Source organism: Pipistrellus hanaki, assembly GCF_964339955.1.
Source record: "Pipistrellus hanaki genome assembly, chromosome: 3".
Taxonomy (NCBI): domain Eukaryota; kingdom Metazoa; phylum Chordata; class Mammalia; order Chiroptera; family Vespertilionidae; genus Pipistrellus; species Pipistrellus hanaki.
The window spans coordinates 23,324,217-23,348,224 of NC_140505.1; the positions used below are offsets into that span (position 1 = coordinate 23,324,217).

The 24,008-nt window shown below is 41.5% G+C and overlaps 1 protein-coding gene across 2 annotated transcripts; it reads left to right on the forward strand.

Moving 5' to 3' along the window:
• The first annotated feature begins 8,152 nt into the window (after positions 1 to 8,152).
• On the forward strand, positions 8,153 to 22,100 carry VDAC3 (voltage dependent anion channel 3). 2 transcript variants are annotated; one of them, XM_084876507.1, is made up of 9 exons: positions 8,153 to 8,542; positions 11,295 to 11,363; positions 12,440 to 12,489; positions 15,178 to 15,330; positions 17,252 to 17,304; positions 18,703 to 18,930; positions 20,138 to 20,288; positions 21,076 to 21,133; positions 21,580 to 22,100. In XM_084876507.1, exons 2-9 carry the CDS (start codon positions 11,297 to 11,299, stop codon positions 21,669 to 21,671), a joined length of 852 nt encoding a protein of 283 aa, XP_084732633.1. In that variant the 5' UTR covers positions 8,153 to 8,542; positions 11,295 to 11,296; the 3' UTR covers positions 21,672 to 22,100. The 2 variants fall into 2 exon arrangements, with proteins under 2 accessions (XP_084732633.1, XP_084732634.1); XM_084876508.1 differs by having other exon boundaries at positions 8,254 to 8,542; positions 21,076 to 21,137.
• Positions 22,101 to 24,008: the final 1,908 nt, after the last annotated feature.

Consider the following 24,008-nt stretch of genomic DNA (forward strand, 5'->3'; position numbering starts at 1 on the left):
GCAAAATGTGGGGGGCAGCATCTGGGGACAGCATGGGGGGAGCCAGAGAAACTGGGTTCCAGCCTCTTTCGCTGACTGTTTGGCCTTGGAGGGATTGTCACCTCTCAGCCTCAGGTCCTCATGATCTTGAGGGCCACTTAAAGACCAGTTCTCTGGGAGGCTACAATGGGGTTGCCCTGGCCATCATGTTGCCCAGTTCCAGGAAGCACCCCTCAGATGGCAGTCTATGTGAATGGGCCCCACTTTGGAGTTGTGTGATACGGTAGTGCTTTTCTAGTAGCAATAGCCTCAAAATTCTCCTGACTCGACACCAGGCATTTAGCTAGGAATAACACCAGGAATCCCCAAACTTCCTTCAAGGATATGCCCTGCCTTCTTTTTTGCTTAAAAAAATTAGATGATGTTGTATGTGATTTCACAAATCTTGAATGCCTTGTCCATCCTACCCTATTTTGGGCACTCTTATTATTTGCCTTCATCTGTTTGGGCTGCTATAACAAAAATATAACAGATTGGGTGGCTTATAAACAACAGAATGTATTTCTCATAGTCCCAGATGTTAGAAGTCTGAGATCAGGGAACCCACCTGGTCAGTTTTTGGGTCTGGTGAAGACCTATTTTCTGGTTTATAAACAGCTGCCTTATTGCTGTCTCTTCACCCGGTGGAAGGGGCAATGGAGGGCTCTGGAATCCCTTTCTTAAGGGCACTAATCCCGTTCATGGGGGCTCCATCCTTATGACCTAAGCACCTCCCAAAAGTCCCACCTCCTAAAACCATCACACTGGGAGTTAGGTTTCAACATATGAATTCAGGAGGACACAAACATTCAGAACATATAAACTGCTGACATATTCATGTTACACGAAACACAGTGGGTGAGGGTGGGAGTGTGACAACAGATGATGCTATGAAAAGACAAGAAAGGATTTAAAAAGTAGCAGCCGCTGAGACTGGTTTGGCTCAGAGGATAGAGCGTCTGTCTGTGGACTGGAAGGTCCCATGTTCGATTCCGGTCAAGGGCATGTACATTTGGTGTGGGCATGTCCCCAGTGGAGGGTGTGCAGGAGGCAGCTGGTTGATGTTTCTCTCTCATCGATGTTTCTAGCTCTCTATCCTTCTCCCTTTCTCTCTGTAAAAAATCAATAAAATATATATTTTTTTAAAAAGCAGCAGCCATGTCTCAATACATAATAGTTGGAAAACAGCACTGTCTTCTTTGGTCAGTGAAAGAGTCGGTGAGAAGAGGACATGCATGTACTTGAGTGGACTTGTGTCAGCACAAGTTTTCAACTGTGATCTCCTTCCACTGATTCCACTGTGTATACAGCAGTATTCCACGGGTCATAAATGTAAAATGTTGGTATTTCTTTTTAAAAACAGAATTATATTTATGTTTCTACACTAGTGTACAAATGGTTCTTTGAGAGCCTTTCAGCTTTTTGGTTCCAAGCAACAACTTGGAAAGTATTTTCACAGAGTTCACTTTTATTCTCTTCACTAGTGTAATTTAATAGTAAATCCAGTGCAGGGAGGTTGAGGGCATTGGAAAGAGGACATAAACCTGTAAAATTGAGTGGAATCCGATCTCCATTCTTCTTTTCCATTAAGTCCATTGTCTTCCTTTTACACCTTTAGTTCCCATATTCTTTTTCACCATGTCTTTCTCTTTCATCTCATTTCTCTTCATTATCTTATTTTCTCCTCTCTTTGCAGACCCTCAACTAACCCCACCTTTTCTTTCTCATTTTCCTTAATCCAAATGTCCTGTCCAATTTCATGGTGTCCTGGTGGCAATCAGAACCTGAATGGCATGGTGAGCTGATGGTCAGGTTTGTCTCAGTCACCCAGGGGTAAGCTGGGCAGTGACCTGTACATGTAGGTTTTTGTTCCAAAATGTCTCCTAGAACCAGTCCTGGGCCTTTCTGTATGACGTTGGGGGGCAGCGAGTGGGTATGAATGGGTGATCCACATACTGAGGGAAGCCTGTTTCAGGAAAGGAGCGAGCCAGGGGGAATCCTGCTGGCCTGCAGCCTCTTCCCCAGCACAAAACAAGCTCCACCCTCTTTGGTCTGAACCCTAAGATGCAGATCAAACTGGCTCTGACTCTTTTCCCTCAAGAATAGAGGGTAAATCCCATGGCATTAGAAGACACCAATGCTGCATAGTGGCCCAGGTATGAAGAAACAAAATTCAAAAAATGAATGACCCTGGTGACTATAGTTAGCAACACTGTACTGTGTACTTGGAAGTTGCTATGAGAGTGGAGCTTTAATATTCTCACCATAACAACAAAATGGTAAAGGATGTGATAACCTTATTGTGGTAAACATTTTATGATACATAGGCATGCCAAATCTCACAGTGTACACCTTAAATTTGCATAATGTTAGATGCCAATTATCTATATATATAAAAAGCTAATATGCAAAGTGTCTCCATGGGAGTTCGACCCAGAGACCTGGGGTTCTATCGCTTGCTATGATGTGTGCTGACTACCAGGGGGGCGGTGCAGAATGAAGGAAGGCCCTGGCCAGCAGCCTGAGGCCCTGATTGGCCCTGATCACTGACCAAGCCTAGGGACCCTACCTGTGCATGAATTTCATGCACCAGGCCTCTGGTATGTCAATAATGCTGGGGGTGGGGGGAGAATGAGCTCTGTACACATGAGCTCTGGAATCCCCTACTGAGGGGAGACACTGCTTGCTTTGAATTTCCCTGGAGTATTCCATCAGACTCACTGGGTGTGATTGGCCTTTTCTGACCTAGGCTACTGCTCTGGGTATGTACTCGTAATGTTTCAAGTTTCCTCAGAACTTTGGCCAAAGTTATGTGTGTACCTTCATTTTTAAAATGAACACACTGAGGTCAAGTCACAAGGCTAGTTGCAGACCTATTAGAATTTGAACATAAATTTTCTGGTTCCAACGTTTATTTTGTTCCTTTATAGCACACTATTCAGCTCACTAACTAAAGTCCATTACTGAACATATCAAGTTGCTTGAAACGTAGCTTATGTATTCACTGAGAAATAAAGTCACAGGGAATACTGCTTGTTGCTATTTTCAAATTGACATACTACTGTAGGAATATCTCACCTTCTTTTTTCTTAAATTATATTTTATGTAAATGTGATTATAGACTTCCATTAGCAAGTGATGAAGATGAAATAATTTTCAGGTTTTGTCAGCCAGGATGTACCCTAGTCAACATGTGGCACACTGACAGAATTGTTTTCCCCCATTAAAGCAACTTGTAAATATTTCCTACCCTTTTGGCATTCGACATAAAGTCTTTGGTAGGAACTCACCACCCAATCTTATAGGATCATAACGGTATTGCAACCTTATATAAAAAAACAAAACAAAGAAACAAAAAAACAAAAACAAAAACAAAACTTGGATAAGACTCTAGTGAACAAGGGGAGGCCAGGGGTCAGATCTGTGACTGGGAATTCCAAGCCCAGCATACACCATCAGGTTTAGCCTTTCTTTTATCTTGTTTCCTTGCGCCCTCTTGTGGTCAGGAATGAAGTGAGCATTACGAAGGCCCATTGTAAACTCCAGGTACTATCGATAGATTCCAGAGGTATTTCCCAAGTTTTGGTGGAAATTCCCCATGGAACAAAAGTCTCCTTTTCATAAATTTTTGTACTTCCCCATCTTATGAAAGTGAGCTTGCCCAGCCAGCGTGGCTCAGTGGCTGAGCTTTGACCTATAAACCAGGATGTCATGGTTTAATTCCCGGTCAGGACACATGACTGGGTTTCAGGCTAGATCCCCAATAAGGAGCGTGCAGGAGGCAGCTGGTCAATGACTCTCTCGTCATTGATGCTTTTACCTCTTTCTCTCTCTCCCTTCCTTTCTGAAATCAATAAAAAGTATATTTTAAAAAGTGAGCTTAATTTTCCTAATTATAAAAGAAATAAATATTTCAGAACTTTAGAAACTGAAAAAATACAGAAAAGCATGAAGAAAATAAAAATAACAAATATTCTGACCTGGCAGAAGTAGTAACTGTCAAATTTCATTGCATGTTCACAATTATTTATATGCAAGTATATATACACATACACATATAGCATTTATTTGTTTAATATACAATATAACTAATCTATCACTAGCTCCTGAAAAAGCCATTACTAGTGCCTATATCTCTCATGTGCACCTCTGCCCAACCCTTTTGTCTGAGGTAAACACTGGTGTTTATAGTTATAATTCCTTTGCTTCTTCTTAAAATTAATATACACACAGGCAGGATTACACTGTACTTAAGTTTCCTCCTTTTTCCCCACACTGAGCCTTACCCCCAGATCATCAACTATATCAGAATACTGGCTGTAACCAAAACTAGGAATATGGGTGTATTATAATTTATTTAACAAACCCTCTGAATGTTGGCCATGTAGGTGTTTTAAAAATGTTTGCTGCTCTAAATCATTCAAGCTACTCAAGATAAATCTTTGCACAAATCTACGATTATTCCTCTACGATGCATCCTCAGGCATAGAATTTGGGTTATGATGTAAGTATGAAGTCCTGGATCACTCTGTTCCTCTGCACTGGAAGCCATTGCCCTCCTGTCCACCTGGGTCATTCTGACATCACTTTTCAGAGGAGCCTCGTCTCCTCCCTGTGCACAATTCGGTGTCTTCACTGCAGGGTCCCTGTGCTCTGCTGCCTTTTTATAGGAGGATGGGGCCATGGCTTATCCTTCCTCTTCTTCAAAGATTCCTTCAGCCACTCAGTAACCAGGGGATCCTCACCCCAGGGCTTTTGGAATCCTCAAAAACAGGCACGTGGGCCCTTTCTCTCTAAAGAAACAGGGAACTAATACCACTGGCTTCAGAATCTTAATTTTTCTTACTCCTAGGGCAGTGGTCGGCAAACCGAGAGTCACGTGTGGCTCTTTGGCCCCTTGAAGTGTGGCTCTTCCACAAAATACCACGGCCTGGGCGAGTCTATTTTGAAGAAGTGGCGTTAGAAGAAGTTTAAAAACTTTGGCTCTCAAAAGAAATTTCAATTGTTGTATTGTTGATGTTTGGCTCTGTTGACTAATGAGTTTGCCGACCCACGGACATAGGATAATTGAATTACCAGCTCTTCACAGTGGGGCTTCTGTTCCTGTGTTTTCCTTTCTGAAGGTAAAAGCATACGAACCTTCTGAGATTTTTCTCTCAAAGAGGCAACATAGGCAAATCAGCAGGTTTTCCTGACCAGAGTAGGTGACCTGTATTGGGGGCTTGCTCACTAGGTGACACCATCTCCCTGGGCGTCCAGACCCACATGGCATTGACCTAACGGGGTGTTTCCTCATACAGCAGCACTGAGCAAGGGGCCTGCACATAAAAAGCACTTAGCAAATGTCTCACAAATGAAGGGGTCTGAAGTCCCTTTCCTGCTCTAAAATTCAGATCCTAGAGATTTTATAGAAGAATGCCATGTTGTTAGGATTTGGACTGAGAATGTACTGTCTACACTCCCTAAGAGTTTAGATCCCAGTGTAGGTAGGGAAATGAGAACTGGCTGTAGTTTTGAAGTGGCCACGGCCAGAGATTTGATGTGGACCTTGAGTGTGAACCTGGACCTTGTGGACAGGGCCAGGGGGACAGGACGCGAAGGGAGGACTCCCTCTGCTGTAGCTCTGTTCCTCAGCAGTTTCTTTCGTCACCTTCCTGCAGCGGGTGTAGGGGAAGAGAGGAAGTCTCTCTGCATGACCTGGGCTGGGTGGTGCCAGGTCCTTTCAGAAGAAAGATCTTTAGATAGCAGAAGCCAAAGGAAGGAATGTTGCCAGAATCCCAGGCAAAGTGATCTTTACAGCCTTTAGAGGTCTGCTGTACCTGTCAAAAGCCAGGCCTATGCCAAAGTACAGGCTGAAGTCATGGCTCTAATATTCATATATATGAACTAGAGGCCTGGTGCAGGAAATTCATGCATGGGGAGATGAGGGGTGGGGAGGTGTCTCTCTGCGCAGCCTGCACCCTCTCCAATCTAGGATATCCCTCTCACAATCCAAGACTGCTGACTCCCAACCGCTCACCTGCTGCCTTCCTGATTGCCCCTAACCACTTCTGCCTGCCTGCCTGATTACCCCCGAACTACTCCCCTGCCAGCCTGATTGATGCCTAACTGCTCTCCTGCTGACCTGATTGCCCTAACTGTCCTTCCCTGCAGGCCTGGTCACCCCCAATTGCCCGCCCCTGAAGCCCTGGTGGCCCCCAACTGCTTTTCCCTACAGGACCGGTCACCCCAACTGCCCTGCTCTGCTAGCCTGATTGCCCACAACAGCCCTCCCCTGCAGGCCATCTTGTGGCAGCCATCTTGTGTCCACATGAGGGTGGCCATCTTTGACCACATTGGGGCAGCCATCTTCTGTGTTGGAGTGATGGTCAATTTGCATATTACCTCTTTATTACATAGAATAAATAGGGTTTGGGCTGTATACCTTTTAAACTCTTATTGCATATTAATTTTCATCTGTATTAGTAATTTGTGAACATTTCCATATGCCAGGTAGATTATGTGCTATTAATATCCACCACAATACTCTGAAGTAGATCTTAGTCTGTTTCACAGACGTAGAAACTGAGGCATAGAGAGGTTAAGTTGCTTGTCTAATACCACAGAGTTGGCAGATCTGAGATACAAGCCCAGGCTCTTTTGACTCTAAAGATCATTTTATTTAGCCTACTGAGTCCTATTGCTTTGCTTAAGATATTCATCATATTCTGCCTCATTCTGCAGGCATTTGCCCAAGTTCTGCATTATGAGTCCTCCGGGAGCACTCACTTTACTTCTCTCCTATTAGCCTGAAATAGTGATATCTGCCATTGATTCAAGCAGTGATCTAGTCTGTGAACTGAACATCACAGACTGTGTGTGGGTTCTCCTCAACTTATTTTGAAAATTTTAAACTTACAGGGAAAGTTTCAAGAATAATGTAATGAACACATATATCTTCTACCTAGATCCCACCAATGTTAACATTTTGTACATTTGCTTTTTTTTCTTGACCATTTGAGTTAATTGCAGATATATGCTATTCCACTCCTAAAAACAATGCCCTGTCTACATAACCAAGATGCAATCAGAAAGTTTTATCTGATTGCATTTCTAATATAGTCTATATTCAAGTTTTCCCAATTTTGTCCTAATAATGTTTCTCAATAGCTGCTCTCCACCCCAAGGTCCAATTTGGGATCACATTGCTTTTAGTATATTTTTCATCTCCTTTTATTTTGATTGATTTCTAGAGAGAGGAAGGGAGAGGGATAGAAACATCCATCGGCTGCCTCTTGCTCCCCCTACTGGGGATCCAGCGGCAACCCAGGCTTGTACCTCTGCCACCCCCACCTCCCTCCAGGGCCCAGGCATTCATCAGGTGTCCTCTTGGTTCATGGGTCAGGCTCAACCACTGAGCCACACCGGCCGGGCTCATCTCCTTTAATCTAGAACAGTTCGTTAGCCTTTTGCTTAATCTTTCATGAAATTTACTTTTTTTTTTTTTTTTTTTTTTTAACGAGACTGGGCAGTCGTTTTGCAGAATGCCCCTCGATTCGAGTTCGTCTGTTTCCTCACCAATAGAGACAAATCACACACGTTTGGCAAGAGTAACTATCGTCGGGTCGGTCCTCTGTGCACGAAAGCAGGGAGCACATGATGTCAGTCTGATTTCTTTGATGTGAAGGTGCCCTTTTCTCTTCAATAAGCAATCTGTGGGTGATGTTTTGAAACCTGAGTGTCTTCAACCATCCTGCATCCACTGATCATCTTTGCCTGAATCCATTATTGGTGGTTCCCACGTGGTGATCTTCTATTTCTATCATTTCTTCTACATGTATTCATTGGTATTCTTCTCGAAAGAGGTTTCCCTCCTCCACCTCTCTCCTTTTGAATTACCTTGAATACTTACATCCCTCAGGGCCCACGTTTTCTCATCCTTCAGGTGAGAGGACCTTTGGGCCACATCCTTGAAATTCAGATTTTTCCATAAAGATGGGCAAGGCATCATCCGCCAGAGAATGCAATGTGGCCTGGTTCTGATGGCCAGCCAGCCGCCCAGCAGCCACCAGCCCAGCAGTACCGAGTCTCCCCCGCACGCCCGCCCGTGCGGCCCCGCCCATAGCAACAGTAACCGGCCACCACCGGGCGTTCTCGCGAGAGCCAGCCCGCCAGCGACAAAGGTGCGATTCCCGCAGGCCTTTCCTCCTTCCGCGCCCCCCCGCCCCCCGCCCCTCCTCTCGCGTGGACCACCGCCCTGGCCACCTGCGCGTAGGGCCTGCCGCGCACGCGCACGCGCACACGCACACGCACACTCGGGGCCGGGCAGTTGGTGGTGTTGGTTCGCCCCAGCTGTTCCTCTCGGCACGCAGCTCCGCGGCGCGCGACCCCGCAGTGACACCACGGCGCATACGCGGTGCGGCGGGGAGGCGGGGGGCGCGCAGGCGCCGCGGGGGAAGTGAGGCCGCGCAGGCGCGGACGGCGTTGGTTGAAGAAGACCTTCAGCGTTGCCCTGGCTGAGCAGAGACCTGCTCTCTAGGAGGAGGTGAGCGGGGCCGAGGCCGCGGGGCGTGCCGGGGGTGAGGGAGGTAGGTCGCCATGGAGCCGCCGGGGACGCGACGGGGAGGCGAGCCTAACGGAGGGGCCTCGGGAGGGAGAGCGCAGCCTAACGGGGCGCCGGCCGGGCCGGCTGGGCCGCGGAGGGCAAAAGGGGACCTTGCTCTGCCCTGGCCGCCTTGGGTGATGGAGCCGCTGCGCCGGCGGGGGCGGGGGGCTGGCGGCGCCGAGAGCGCCGGGCCGCCACCTTCCCGACGCCTGGGGTGCTCGCGGGACTTTGTTTCCAGGCGTCAAGCCAGAAAGGAGGTTGGTTTCTAGGGAAGTTGGGTCCTCGAACCCCCGAACCTACTCCCCGCTCCCCAGCTTCCTCTCTGGAATTGTGATCCAGCATCCTGGGAGCCCCTCCGCTCCCGCCCGCCGAAGGGAGGATGCTGTCTGTGCAACCTGGAAAGGACAAACGGGGGACCCAACGGGCCCTGCCCTGACTGTGTGGCTGGTTGTTGTGTGAAGCAGCGGTACCCCGTTAACGCCCTCTCCTCCCCCGGCTGCACCGAGGGCCACCTCGGCCCCTTGTGCGCGTCCACAAGTAGCAAGTGCATTTTGTAGCGCGAATAGAAACATGATGACAGCTTTCCTCGCTCTCGGGTAACGTGAAGACTCTTGGCTTCTCGATTTTTTTTTTTTTTTTTTTTTTTGCTTGATCATACCAGTCGCACATTTCCCATCAGAAATCGTGGGCCTGAAAACGTAAGCTTGAACTAGGCAGAACTGAGATCAGTTGGTAAACTAAATCAGCTGCACGACTTTTGCAAAGCGCCTGTACCTGGCAGTGGTTTTGAAAAAAGAAGGCAGAATGCTAAAAGGTCGTGATGAGCCCCTAGAACCTAGATGGATGTTTCTAAACATTCAAGTGCACCTTTTCTTTTGTCAGGAGATGAAAAACCAGAGTCTAAAGCCTTAACATTTCTATTTGAATGGATAGTGCTTGTTTGTTTGTTTGTTTGTTTGTTTCTGTACTTACCTTTCCAAATTATAGTCTACTGGCAAAATTTTAACAGATACCAGCATCAGTGGTGATCATAAAAAGCGTTACCAGGTTGCAGGGGCAAGGTGTAAAATGTATAGAATCTATCATTTGAATACAAGGAACTGAATTGTAAAATAATTTCTCTGGAAGTGAACTCTGGAACCCTATGGCTTAGGGGAAAAAAAACACAACACTTTTATTATGGAATGAGTCAGTGCATTTATTATCCTGACCCTTTCATTTTTACTACCGTATACTCTTTCCTTGAAACTGTGACTTAGGACAAAGTTTTATTATGGTCTGAGACAGTACGTTTATCCTTCTCTTTCATCTTGACTCTTCCCTCCTAGCTTTATGTGTATGTGCGTATTACGCTGTTCCTTTAACACATGATGTCTGTCGTATTTGACAGATTTAGGTTAAGGAACAAATTTTTAATGAATTCACAATTAAGCAGTTGATTATAAGTTCAGGTATGATGGCATAGGCAGAAACTTAACAGAAGGCCAGATTAAGACCTGGGCTGAATAAATATTAGTTTGAATGTGTAGGCATAGGAATTGCAAGGGCTAGCTGGTGCTCTGGAATTTTCTGATTTAGTGTTTGGGGCTAACTGGGTTGCTTCGGGTGGCTCTACAGTTGGTTACACACGGTTTTTGAGATTGCTGTAGGAAAAGATTTCCCCTTACACTAAGGGCAAAGGAATGGTATGTTCAGCAGTGTTGACAGAACTGAGCATTTCAATGTGAGGCATTGGCAGTAGAAAAGCTGAGTGAATACTAAGTAAGCAAGATAAAAAGTCAAGGCTCTTTGGGATTTAACTTTAGAGTACACCAGTTTTTGATAAGGAAATTACCGCATGTAGAATTATTCCTATTTCTGGCTCATGGGTATTATTTTAGCACTTTATATTAAGAAGAGTTTTGAGCCCTAACCAGTTAGGCCCAGTGGATAGAGTGTCAGCCTGGAGACTGAAGGGTCTGAGTTTGATTTTGGTCAAGGGCACATGCCTGGGTTTTGGGCTCCATCCCCAATAAGGGGGAGAGGGGGCGCGGGGGGTGCAGGAGGCAGCCAATTAATGATCCTCTTTTCATTGCTGTTTCTCTCCCTCCCTCTCCTTTCCTCTCTGAAATCAATAAAAAATATAGTATTTAAAAGAAGAGCTTTGAGAGGGCATATTCTGGATGATTATATTTCAATTAATATGGTAATTCTTATTTTAAGAGCTTAATTTCAGAGTAGCAAAAATGTTAACCCAAAAGATTTTCAGTGCATCTGTTTAAGCTTACAGTTCCTTAACAAATTTACCTGTTGCCTTATACAGCCTTTTGGCTTTATAAGAGCCTAAGAAATATTTTTCTAATGTAAATTTTCCTCTTTTTTGAAGTAAAAAGTTAAATTAACACATTTCTCCTTTGGCCTCTGAGAAATTTCTTTTCTTTGAAATGCAATCAGAAGATGACCTCTGACTCTGGGGGGGGGTGGGGGGGGGGAGACACGGACGGACACCCTTTATTTTTCATTGTTCAGGAAAGTTCTTTTTAAAGGATCTGTATGCCTTTTCAGTTTTGCTGGCATTAGGGTGTAAGCATTAATGATGCAAAGGAAGAGAAAATGTGTACCTCTTCTCACAGCACTATATAGCAGAAAGACTAAGGCTGAATAAATACTAAATGGTTATTTTTATTCCATTGTTCCCATTTTTCTCTATAAGAGATGTGTAACACACCAACTTACTGTGACCTAGGAAAGGCTGCCAAGGATGTCTTCAACAAAGGATATGGTAAGTATGCAATTGTAAATTTCCAATTTGGGGTAAATGTTAGTATTGAATGCTTACACCATGCTAGTAAAATGAGGTTAACATTAATGTGTCTAGTAAATGAGGTTAACATTAATGTGTCTAGTAAAATGAGGATAACATTAATGCGTCTCACAAGATTTAAGGGGATAACTATTAACACATTATTGACTTCATTCTTTAGAGGAGTCACACAAGTTTTAAAAACAATTGTTTAAAAATAAGATCAGACCTAGCTGGTTTGGTTCAGTGGATAGAGCTTTGGCCTGTGGACTGAAGGGTCCCACGTTTTATTACAGTCAAGTGCCTATATCTCGATTGCAGGCTTCTCCCCGCACTGGTCCTAATCGGGGCACATGCAAGAGGCAGCCAATCAATGTGTTTCTCTTACAATCGATATTTCTCTGTCTTTCCCTCTCTCTTCCATTCTCCCTAAAAATCAATGGGAAAATATCCTCAGGTGAGGATTAACAAAACAAACAAAATAAGACCAAGTAATATAAATCTGTAATATGTATGTTTTCACTGGCTATAATTAAAGTAGAGGGTACATTTTTCCTTCTCTAAATAATGGCAGTGTTTTTGTAAAAGTGAAGACCCAACTTTTAACTTCTTCAGAGTAACATATATTGTTTGATTAAGTAGACATTTATTTTTAGTTTTTAAAGTTTAGTCTTTAAACTTTTAATTTTTTGTGTTGTACACATTTGATTTTTGTTATTAACTAGTACTGTTAATTACATATGGATATTTTAAGCTTGTATATAATGCCTGCATAGTATTTTCTAATAATTTTAGTTCTCAGAATAGTACATATTCCATTCATTCTTTTGTTCTTTAACTTACAGTTTTAAAATATGTCTTTATTATTTTTAGGGGTTTAAAAATTATGCTTAAGCTAATTCATTATAATTGTTCCTTGTGGAAGTCTCACTTAACAAGAATGCTGTATATTTTCCAAATGGAAGTGATTATGGACTATTTTCATAATTTATAAGTTAGAAAAACTGGAGTGAATGTCACATTTTGTACATTACTGTGTTTTTGTGTGTGTCTAGGGTTTGGCATGGTCAAAATAGATCTGAGAACCAAGTCATGTAGTGGAGTGGTAAGTACCTAATGTATTTTCAATAAATGTATTCTCATGAACTGAAAAGGACCAGTTTAAAAATTAGTGTTTAGTCTGGTTATGTGAAGCAGCTTACTTTTGGCTCTATGCTCTCTTTCTGACAGTTTTATTCCACTCTCAGATTTCAGTGAGATTCCTCACTCAGCCACTTAAGTCCAGAAACAATCATGATGAATTTTTTTTGGTCATAATTAGACTATTCTTAAGTCTTACTCTCAGAATGTATAATGTGTGTGTATATATATTTGACTCATGTCCCATTATTATGAAACTTCATGAGAATGGGCAATGAAAACTTTCCTTTTGCTGAGATCGGTTTGGCTCAGTGGATAGAGCATCAGCCTGCAGACTGAAAGGTCCCGGGTTCGATTCCGGTCAAGGGCATGTACCTTGATTGCGGGCACATCCCCAGTAGGGGGTGTGCAAGAGGCAGCTGATCTATGATTCTCTCTCATCGATGTTTCTAACTCTCTATCCCTCTCTCTTCCTCTCTGTAAAAAATCAATAAAATATATTTAAAAAAAAAAAAAAAAAAAGACTTTCCTTTCGTTGTATTGGGTTGATACAAGTTTTGTCATCCTTTTACAAGAAAAAATTAATTTTAGCCTCTGCCCCTTCATGATTAATTGAAGCAAATGTAGAAATAAAATGCACATAGAAATTAGTGTATAGTTTTTATTGATGTTCATAAAGTCTTTTTTACTGGAAGTTAAGTTCATATAGTAAAAGATATATGTGCATATTTTCAAAGCATCATTAACCAGAGCTTTTATTAAGACTCAGCAACTAGATTACCTTTACATTCACCTCATTCTCTGATATCTCCTAATTGGCCTCATCTTTTTTGGTATTACCTATTCAAACAGATGCCAAGTTTATTTCTAGGTATAATGAGTTAATTAGAAGGGAAAGGTGTGTGGAATTCTTATGAAACTTTGTCTCAGACTCTGTATCAACCTGATTTGTCACTTTCTTTCCCTGGATTTTCTACTGGTGAATAAATACATATGCAGCTACACAGTTAGGATGGGTACATTGTATATGGTTCTGTTACAATAGAAATATACTCATTCAGAATTTGGTCAAGTTAGGTTTATGTTGCAAAAACCATCAACTAAAAATGTTATCTCCCTTTCATGCTGCTGTGGTGTGGGAATATTCGTTCAGATGGTAAGAAAAACAGCATATGTGTGCTTATTTTTATGGTTGCTTTTGGTCTCTGGTACTGACTCATGATAAATTATATCCATTGCTCCAAATTTCTTAGATTGCATCTTGATATTTTTGTCATATGCCCTTTATTAACAGTAACATTTTAAGATTATTTTGTTGCTTTCTAGCATTTAATGTAGAGCTATGTGCATGTTATAACTGTGTTTTGCACTGTTTGAGCTAATTATGAAATTAGAGAAAAACAAGCAATTATGAGCTTAGAACTAAACTTAGAAAAATACTAGCCTTCTCTTTGAAATTTGTAACTGGTATTTTAGATTTTTGACAAAATTTTAAACTAAGAAATGATAAGAAAGAAAGGTAGACTGACTACTCTTTCTTTGAGTATATTTACTATACTTTCAAGTTTATGAAAGGTAAATGTAAAAAATAAAACACTGGGTAGTTGGAGCTACTAAAAGACAGTGCTGGCCACATTAAATAATTGTGTGAACTGTTAAACATGACTAGCTTTTTATCATTTTTTACTAAGGCCTTGCCCTAAATATGCAGCATGATATTCTCTGAAAACTTTCTGTGTGGTGTTGATAAACAGATCAGAGTTTCCCAGTTGTTTCATCAGCCTAGAAACAGAGTTAGGGAGCAGGGTATTTGTTGAAAGGAGGATTCATGTTGCAGGCAGTGAAATATAACTGGTCAGGGTTGGCAGTATTTCAGAAATGTTCTTTAAAAACAGGGCCAATCAGAATGGTTTTTTCTTGACAGTTCATAGATTGTCAGTGACAGCTGTTGACTGTTTGCTTCCCCTAGAAGGATATCTATTTCTGATTGCTTATTGTCATATGACTGAAATGATACCTAACTAGGGAGGAGGATCTATTTTAAGGTACTTATAATAGCTATTTGATAGAAAGCACTTTAAAGGTACCGTGTACTAAATGCCACTGAACTGTACATTAAAATGTGGCTAAAATTGTAAATATTATATTAAGTTTATTTTATAACAATAAAAATAATTTTTTTAAAATGCGATAGAATTCCGACCTTATTAAAAGGAGGAAGAGAGGCTAGTGCTTCCACTGATTTGTGAATTTTAAGAACTTTAAACTTAACTAATAGTTTAAATGATGATAGAAAACTGATCATCTTTTTCAGGCTATGAAAGTAAAATGTTTAAGATTCTATAGTTTTGTCATTTTTGGTAAAGGCATTTATTTTCAGTTAAGATACTTTTTTTTTTTTTTTTAAACAAGAGAATATACGATTTCCATTTAGTAAGAGAATATATGAAATAAGAGAGATGGAGTAATGGAAAACTCTAAAACTGGTTAAAATATTTTGAGATTAGAAAGGAGGAAAGCAGGCAGTGAGTTGCTGTAGAGTGGGCTGTGGTAAATGTTAATTGTACTGGTGTCTACTGCATTAAACACAGCTTTCTGAAATGGTGTTTTGCTATTTGATGAGCTCTCTTTAAAGTTATTTTTTATTGCTTAGGAATTTTCTACTTCTGGTCATGCTTATACTGACACAGGGAAAGCATCAGGCAATCTAGAGACAAAATATAAAATCTGTAACTATGGACTTACATTCACTCAAAAATGGAACACAGATAATACTCTTGGAACAGAAATCACTTGGGAGAATAAGGTAAGAGAAAGCATTAGCAGATATTTGTGTGTTAAATTTATCTTGCAGATAAGATGATGAACAAACCCCAAATGTAATCTGAATGAAATCTTACCACCTTTCCAGGAGCCATGTTTTTTCTTTGTTTGTGGCCTTCTTTGATATGTCTTATATGTATAGAAAGTTGGGCTTTGTTTGCGAGTACATAATTATCACTCTACATCTTTATTCTGAACTGTTCTACTTATTCTGTTACACATCTAAGCCTCTCCTGGGTAGGCCAAGCTATTTGCAGTGATTTAGTTTTAATTTTGTTTTGTAATCATTGCAAAATTTGCTCCACAGAAAAATGTTTCTAAAGTTCTATGATGTTTTCAAAGATAAATATAGTAGATATTTGTCAAGGGCCTGCTATGTACAGGGTACTTTTTTTGAAGTTGTCTATATGTACATTACCCTATAAAAGTAATCTCTATATATAAAAGCCTAAGCTACTGGTCTCTATGACACGCACTGACCACCAGAGGCCACTCAATGCAGGAGCTGCCCCCTGGTGGTCAGTACGCTCCCACTGCTCAGCTGACTGGTGGGCAACAGACGCTGGCTTGTGATTGGTGAGTGCAGCCGTGGTGGCGCCCACAGCAGAGCGGCAGCGAGCCCACCAAGCTGTGCAGTGGCATGCGCAGGGGGCCAGGTTGAGTGGGAGTTACACGGCACCTGGCCACCTGCCGCTTCGTGCACTACTACATCCCTCAGGGGATGTTGGACTGCTGGTTTTGGCCAATCCCTGCAGGCCATGCCAAGGGATCCCATTCATGCACCGGGCCTCTAGTATACAATTATACATACATACTTACTATATATATATGCAAATTGACCGAACAGCTGAACAGCAGAATCACCATCTGGACAACCACACTATGACACATACTGGCGCCAGGCCAGCCAAGGCAGGTGCAATGTGATTGGTGGGGGGGCACCCACCATCACCCCACAATTGCCCCGCAGAGGGAGGCCCAGGCCACTGGCCAGCAGGGCAATCAATCTGGGGGGACAAAAAGATAGGGGTAGTGGCAGACATGGGCAGCACTAGGCTAAGGTGGGTATGGGCGGGGGGTAGGGTCGGCTACCAGCAGCCAGAGGGAAGCCCAGGTGCCAGCAGCTGGGGAAGGAAGGCTTACCCTTGTAATATATATATACTAGAGGCCCAGTGCACGAAATTCATGCACTCGGAGGGGGGAGTCCCTCAGCCTGGATTGTGAGAGGGTGCAGGCCAGGCTGAGGAACTCCACTGGTGCATCATGGGGCTGGGAAGGGATGTGGGAGGTTGGCTAGCCAGGGAGGGACCACAGGAGGCTCCAGGGCATTTCTGGACTGTCTCACTCAGTTCTAATAGGCCAGACCCCAGCAGCAAGCTAACCTACCCGTCAGAGCGTCTGCCTCTTGGTGGTCATGCACATTATAGTGAGCAGTTGAGTGGCCTTAGCATATCATTAGTATATTATGCTTTGATTGAATGGTCAACTGGAAGACCGGACACTTAGCATATTAGGCTTTTTTTAATATAGGATATATACAATGAAGTACTTAAATTGGCTTGTTAAATATCAGGCTGTCTTATTACTATAATTTCAAGAGAGTATTTTGTTGTTTTTGTACTATGATCTACATTACTGGCTGGAAGAGAATTTGACCTTTTATATTTTAACCTGTTGTTTTCATGAGAGAATCATGATGAAGCCTGGGGTAAGGAGAAAGAGGTAAAGGGACAAAGAAGGATGAAAAGGTAATTTATTAAATAATTTAATATTTGTCTTTCTTTAACAACTTCCTTTTTTTTTTTTTTTTTGTTAGAAAGGAAGTTAGAGAAAACTTTAGAATTGGTTCTTGAGTCAAAATAAGAATTGAAAGTTACTAATTATTTTAAATCTTTATTTTTCAGTTGGCTGAAGGGTTGAAACTGACTCTTGATACCACATTTGTACCGAACACAGGGTAATTATCCAAACCCCATTTTCTGACATGTTTTTTAGCCTGAAGCATTTTAAGTAGGAAATTGCAATAAAAAGTTTTGATGCTTCGGAGGTTGCTGTTAGGAATATTAGAGACCTTGTGTAAGCAGTAAAAAGAAAGAAAGACTCCCTTGAGCAGGGAAAAATTTGTTATTTGAAAATTGAACAGATGAACAAAAATATGCATCTGGTCCAAAGAGACACATCATAGTAGAAAAAGTTTAGGAAGTAGAAGGGCCTGACATTAGATAATTCCTAAGCGATTCCAAGGATTCATGGATATGGTATTTTGCTGAGGATTTCTTAAGAAAACAATGTAATCTGGCTGTAGAACACTATAATCACTAGTTCTGCTATTGACTTGCTTTCTTAGCCTTAAAAAATCCTCCAACTTCTCGGCTTCAATTTCTTTATCTAAAAATGGGTTTGTGGTGTTCCCTTTCTGGCCTATCGAAAGAACAAAGGTGCAGAGTGGCATTTCTTAGCTGTATTGACAGATGCATCCATCTTTCCTGCCACACTTTAATTATCTTCAGGACACATAGTACATAAGAGGCCTGATTGGAATAGAAAAGGATTATTAAGAACTAATTTCAGTATTATCCTTCAAAAATGCACACTTCTCTTCCATCTATCTAACATTGTCTATAGAAAAAAACTGACCCTAAAGAAAATAATTGTGTTTACAAAAGGGCTATACCCTTTAAGAAAGAAAAAAAAAAATACACTTCTCTTCATGATAGGTTAGGTTAATTTAGAAGCTAAGTGTGTCAGGTGTTGTTACCTTTTGTAGCATTTGGGCATTTGAAAATATTTGAAGAAATCAGGCTTCTACATATATATATAAAATTCAGATTATTTGGTTCTGAAATATCTTACCCCTTTCTATACTTTATTTAGAAAATATATTTTTTTATTGGTTTCAGAGAGGAAGGGAGAGGGAGAGAGAGAGAAAAAAACATCAATGATGAGAGAGAATCACTGATCAGCTGCCTTCTGCACACCCCTTAATGGGGATTGAGCCTGCAACCTAGGCCATGTGCCCTTGACTGGAATTGAACTTGGGACCCTTCAGTTCCTGGGCTGATGCTCTATCCACTGGGCCAAGCTGGTTAGGGCCTTTTTATACATTTGTTCATGCCTTTAAGAAGTTAATCATGAAATAACCCATCATTTGAATTTATATTGAGGAATAGGTAAAAATAGTACATATATGTCTAATACTAACAAAGTTATATTTTTAAAGCTAAGTAATTTAAAACATTTTTGCTGTATGAGTGCCATGTATTGCTGGGGTAGAGAGGATCTTATTATAAAGATTCCTGAACAGTATTAGAAAATCTTATTGTTTACATGTGTTGTGTTTGTGTGTTTTTCACAGAAAGAAGAGTGGGAAATTGAAGGCCTCCTATAAACGGGATTGCTTCAGTCTTGGCAGTAATGTGGATATAGATTTTTCTGGCCCAACCATCTATGGCTGGGCAGTATTAGGCTTTGAAGGTTGGCTTGCTGGCTATCAGATGAGTTTTGACACAGCCAAATCCAAACTGTCACAAAATAATTTTGCCCTGGGTTACAAGGCTGCAGACTTCCAGCTGCACACTCATGTGTGAGTATTTCTAATTTATTCCTCCCTTAGTGCCAGTACAGTCACCCAAAAAGTTGGTGGCCATTAGCATGTTGAGAAGTGATGGTACTTGCATTTAATATGCCTTGATGGACATCCAGCCTTGCTGCACTGTTTTCATAGTCAGCAAAACATTGCCAAAGGTAGTGCACTTGGTGCGTTGTGCTGTGTTGCTGGCGGTTTCTGGCCTCTCAGCCTGCACCCATACTTTATGAAACTCTAGAATCTGTAGACGCAGCATTGGGATGGAGAGAGCCCAGGACCTGGGTCACCTCCTGATACAAGGGGTCCTTTGGAGATGGTCCTGCCCCTGCTGCCTGCTCGGCCTTGCAGTCTCCGGACACAGGTCTGTTGGGTCCTGAAGAACGGGCATTCCAGTAATTTTCTGGAGGTTTTCCGATACCGTTGGCCAGGAGCAGCAGATCCTCAAAGCTGTTCTGGATTCGGTTCTGTAGACTGCTCCTTATTGGTGAAATGATTTGAACTTTTAAATTGTATTTTATGTCTTGGGCTACTAGGCTCTGCTACTCTACCAGAAAGAGAAAGCAAGGATGAGCCATGTGTTTTTGAAGTGTTGCATGTTGTCCTCCACTAGATACTCTAATTCACTTACGATGACTAAAATAAAGTCAACAGTGGTATGGACAGTGGCATTAAGATTGATGAACAGTGTTGTCAGGAAAACCATGAAAACTCAGGGACTAATTTCTGGGAAGCGTTGCAGCAATTTAGGTACCTCTTTGGAGCAGTGCACCTTAAGTACTGTAGGGAGGGTGTTTTCTAACTGTAGGACGCTTTTAAATGAAATCCAGTATTGGCGTTTTTCCCATACTTGTACCACTGTATGTATTTTATGTGGGATCTTTGTTGAACTCAACTTTGAAGTTTATAAATTATGAACGCCAGAGAGATCTCTAGATCCTCACCTGAGATGTCTGCCTTCGTATATAACTTGTGACTAAAAAATTTATATCATGGAGGAGCCAAGTAAATGAATCAAGTGTTAACTACATTTTAGTTAGGTGGTTAAATTACATAACTGGGTTTAGTTCCTTGTTTTATTGGTAGTCATTTATGCCAGAAGTTTGCTGAAATGACATCTTTGTTTAGATAATCTTAGAATTTGTTTCTATATAACAACAGTAGTACAAACTAAATATTTTGACTTTTTCTTATACCATGAAAACAGGAATGATGGCACTGAATTTGGAGGGTCTATCTACCAGAAGGTTAATGAGAAGGTTGAAACGTCAATAAACCTTGCTTGGACAGCTGGCAGTAACAACACCCGTTTTGGCATCGCTGCTAAATACAAGTTGGATTGTAGAACTTCTCTAGCTGTAAGAATGTGCTACCAGATGTGTCTGCTTTTAGGGTCTCATCTAAGTAATTAATGGTTGTAGTTTGCATGTTTTGTATTAACTTTTATGAGCTAGTCATTGTGTATTGAAAAGAGTATTACACCTGAAGTCAGGATATTGGGTTCTAGTCCTAGTTCCTCCTATATTTAGCTGTTGTCTGACCTTCTCAAGTCATTTTCTCTGGCCTCAAAATTTTCTTACCTATAAATTCATGGGGTTTGATTATTCCTATTGGTATTAGTAATTTTTATTAATAATAGCACTAATTGAGCTCTTAAATTTCAAGTACTGTGCTAAGGGCTTTATGTGTATTATCTCATTTAGTCCTCACAACTATAGGTGGTGAGTAGTATCCTCATGCCCGTTTTACAGACGAGGGAACTGAGGCTTAGAGAGGTCAGATAACTTGCCCAAGGTCACACAATAAGTGGCAGTGCCAAAATTTGAACCAAATCTGTCTCTAACCAGAGGCTGTAAACTTGCATCTCAAGGAATTGAGTACACAGGGATATTTTGACTGCAGGGTGTTTTAAAAAGATTTGCTGGAGGCCTTTATGCATGCATTTTCAAAGTCCCTGCTGTTGCTACCAGCTCTCTTAACTTAGAAGGTTTATCTTTTTATTAATTGAATTTTCAGTTTCAGTCATTCTAGATTTTACCCTAAGGTGCTTTGAAAATCTGATGCATGAAGTGGTGGTCGTACTGAACTTATATATTATGAAGTTGATTGCTTTCTTACTGTTTCTATTTCATCTCCTAATCTTAGGCTAAAGTAAATAATGCCAGCCTGATTGGACTGGGTTATACTCAGACTCTTCGGCCAGGTGAGTAAAGAAATTATTAACAATGGGGTTTAGGTAGAAGGTGATAGAGGAATAATGAAAACAACCTACAATCACTATAGACTGATTCAGACCATTTTGTAACATTTGATTGTTCATACAAAGTAAAACAGATCAAGTACTCTTGCTTAAAAAATTTGTGTCTATTTCTAGCTATAACTTGGTCACTCTAGCTTGTGAATTTGGTTGATCACTCATTCTTCTTAACCCTGAACTCCAATTAGAGTTTGCCATGATTATGCTTTCCTCATTACAGATCAGTTGATTATGGAGTTGAGTTTATGTGTTGAGTTTAGTAATAGCTGCATGCTTAATGTCTTTTACACCCAGCCATAACCCATTCCATTGAATCCATCCATTGTTTCTAGGAAATGCGGATCTGATTGTAACACTTGTCACAAATCATTGTCATGTTTTCTTCTTCCTAGGCGTCAAACTGACCCTATCAGCTTTAATCGACGGAAAGAACTTCAATGCAGGAGGTCACAAGGTTGGGTTGGGATTTGAACTAGAAGCTTAATGCGATTTTGAATAAAGCATCAGATTTCTCCCTGGAGGTGAAGAGAAATGAACCCACTATGTTTTGGCCTTAAAATTCTTCTCTGAAATTTCAAAAGTGTAAACTTTTTATTCTTCCAAAGAATGGTAATTTTCCCTACACTGAAGTCTAGAAATCGCAAGTCCATCCTAAGGGAGGTGCTTGAAGGCATGCCTGGAAGTTGTCGTGTGTGCCACATTTCAGTTCAGTTCCGCAGTATTCTTTTAAATGTGTTCCTCAGCGACAATGTAGTGTCAAGGAGATAACCTGACCTCCAGTTTGTACATCACGTCCTGCATGTCCCACACCACTTTTTCATGACCTTTTGATATATTGGTCTCTGTGCTGTAGTGGAAATCTTTGGTTTTTGCATCAGAGTAAAATAAAATAAACCCATCACATTTAACATAATCATTCATCTGATTTGCTAGTGGTGGTTTTCTTACATATTGTGTGATTTGCTTTGGAAAATACTATCATAGGTGGGATTTATGCCTGAAGTGGTATGTTTGAAATATCTATGTGTTGCCTGTCCCTTCCACTTCAGTGTACCTCACTCTTACTACTCCTCTGCACTCAGGCCAAGGAGTGCAACGGTGAGTTTTGTTCTGCTGGGCAGAAGCAGTTCTGTGGAGACACTGACTCCCTTTAGCAGTGTTACAGAGTAGAGTAGAATCAGACTGGTAGTTTTGAGAAAGAGTGAGGGTGTGAGTGGTTCAAAGACCGTCAGAGGAAAGAGGACAGCTGGGAAGGAAGTATTGTAGGGAAGAAAGTGTGGTAGGAGGAGGCCAAAGCTGGAGGCGGAAACATCTGTGGCTCTTCCCAGGTCTCAGGAAAATGTTTTTGATTACTGTGTCTAGAAAAATGGTAAGCAAAGAATGGAATTTCCGGTTTAGGAAAAAAAATAAGTTGAGTATGATTACAACTTATGGGTAAGCCATCTTTCTTTCTAAAAGTAGAACGCCTTTTGAAAAATATTTTTAAAACAGAGGATATATGCCACTGTAACAAATTCAGTCAGTTTCAACATAAATAAAAGTGAAAATTGCCATCCTTCTCTTCAAACCCTATTTGTTATACCACTAACAGTTTGATATCCTTGCAGATATTTTTCAGTGGCTTTAGAGTTACTATATATATATATGATGTGAAAATGCATATTTTGTTTCACGATAACTTTTTAACATAGAGCCCTTTTTTGTTTGTTTATATAGATCTGCCTCATGTTTATTTTATACTTTAGTATAAATGTGACATTATTCATTGTATGAAGAGATTTGTGCAATAGGCCTTCCTTCTCTTGGCTTCCAATATTGGTTTTCCTCCGGCACCTGGGACCCAGGCCTTCATTCCTGCCAGAGTATGCCTTCTTCGTCTTTGCTGCAGACTCACACCGGAGTCTGCTATCTTTGTTTTTGCTGCTTCGCTGCAAACTGCCATCTTTGTCTTCGCTGCAGACTCCGGTGTGAGTCTGCAGTCTTGTCTTAGCTGCGGCACTCCGCTCCTGTAGATCCCTTTGTCCCCCGCCCTCCCTCTCATAGTAGGTGTCCTGCCCCACCCGGCCACTCTGCAGGTGAGCAACTGGGTAGCTGCCATCTTTGGCCTTCTAATTTGCATGCTCATTCTGATTGGCTGTGGGCGTAGTGGAGGTACAGTCAATTTACATGTTTGTCTATTAGGTAAAATTTCTTGTTTTCAGTTTTTTTGCCTTACAAACAGTGCTGCATTGACTATCTCTGCCCGCTTCTCAGCATTTCCACAGCAGCATCACTGCCCAGTAGAATTTCCTGTGAGGATGCAAATGATCCATGTCTGTGCTGGCCCAGGTGGTGGTCACCAGGCACACATAGCTGTTGAGCACTTGAAATGTGACTAAGCCAGTGGAAGAACACCATTTAAATTCTGTTCATAAGTCTCAGATTTTCCTGTTCAGATTCCTTGCTCAGTTTCCCAGTGAGTCATCTGAAAAACAACTACACCTGGTTGCTTTTTGAAACGTTTCAGTGCTACAGGGATTTCTCCCTACCACAAAAGATTATTATGACCCAAATCCCAGCCACCTCTGCCCATGATACTAACCACATGATACAATTTTATTTCCTCACTGTTTTTGTGGGTTGAACCACTATTAACAGAAGATAAAATACAACAGGAAAGGAAAAGGGTAAGAGATAAGCAACATTCATTGTCTTGTTAACACCTGCATCTAGCTAACTCTGTCTCTTACTGGATGAGTTTTATATACAGCGTGAGAGTGGATGCGATGCTGAGATGGGCTGACTGGTGTATCTTTATGGTCTGGAGCAGAGAGATGAGCCG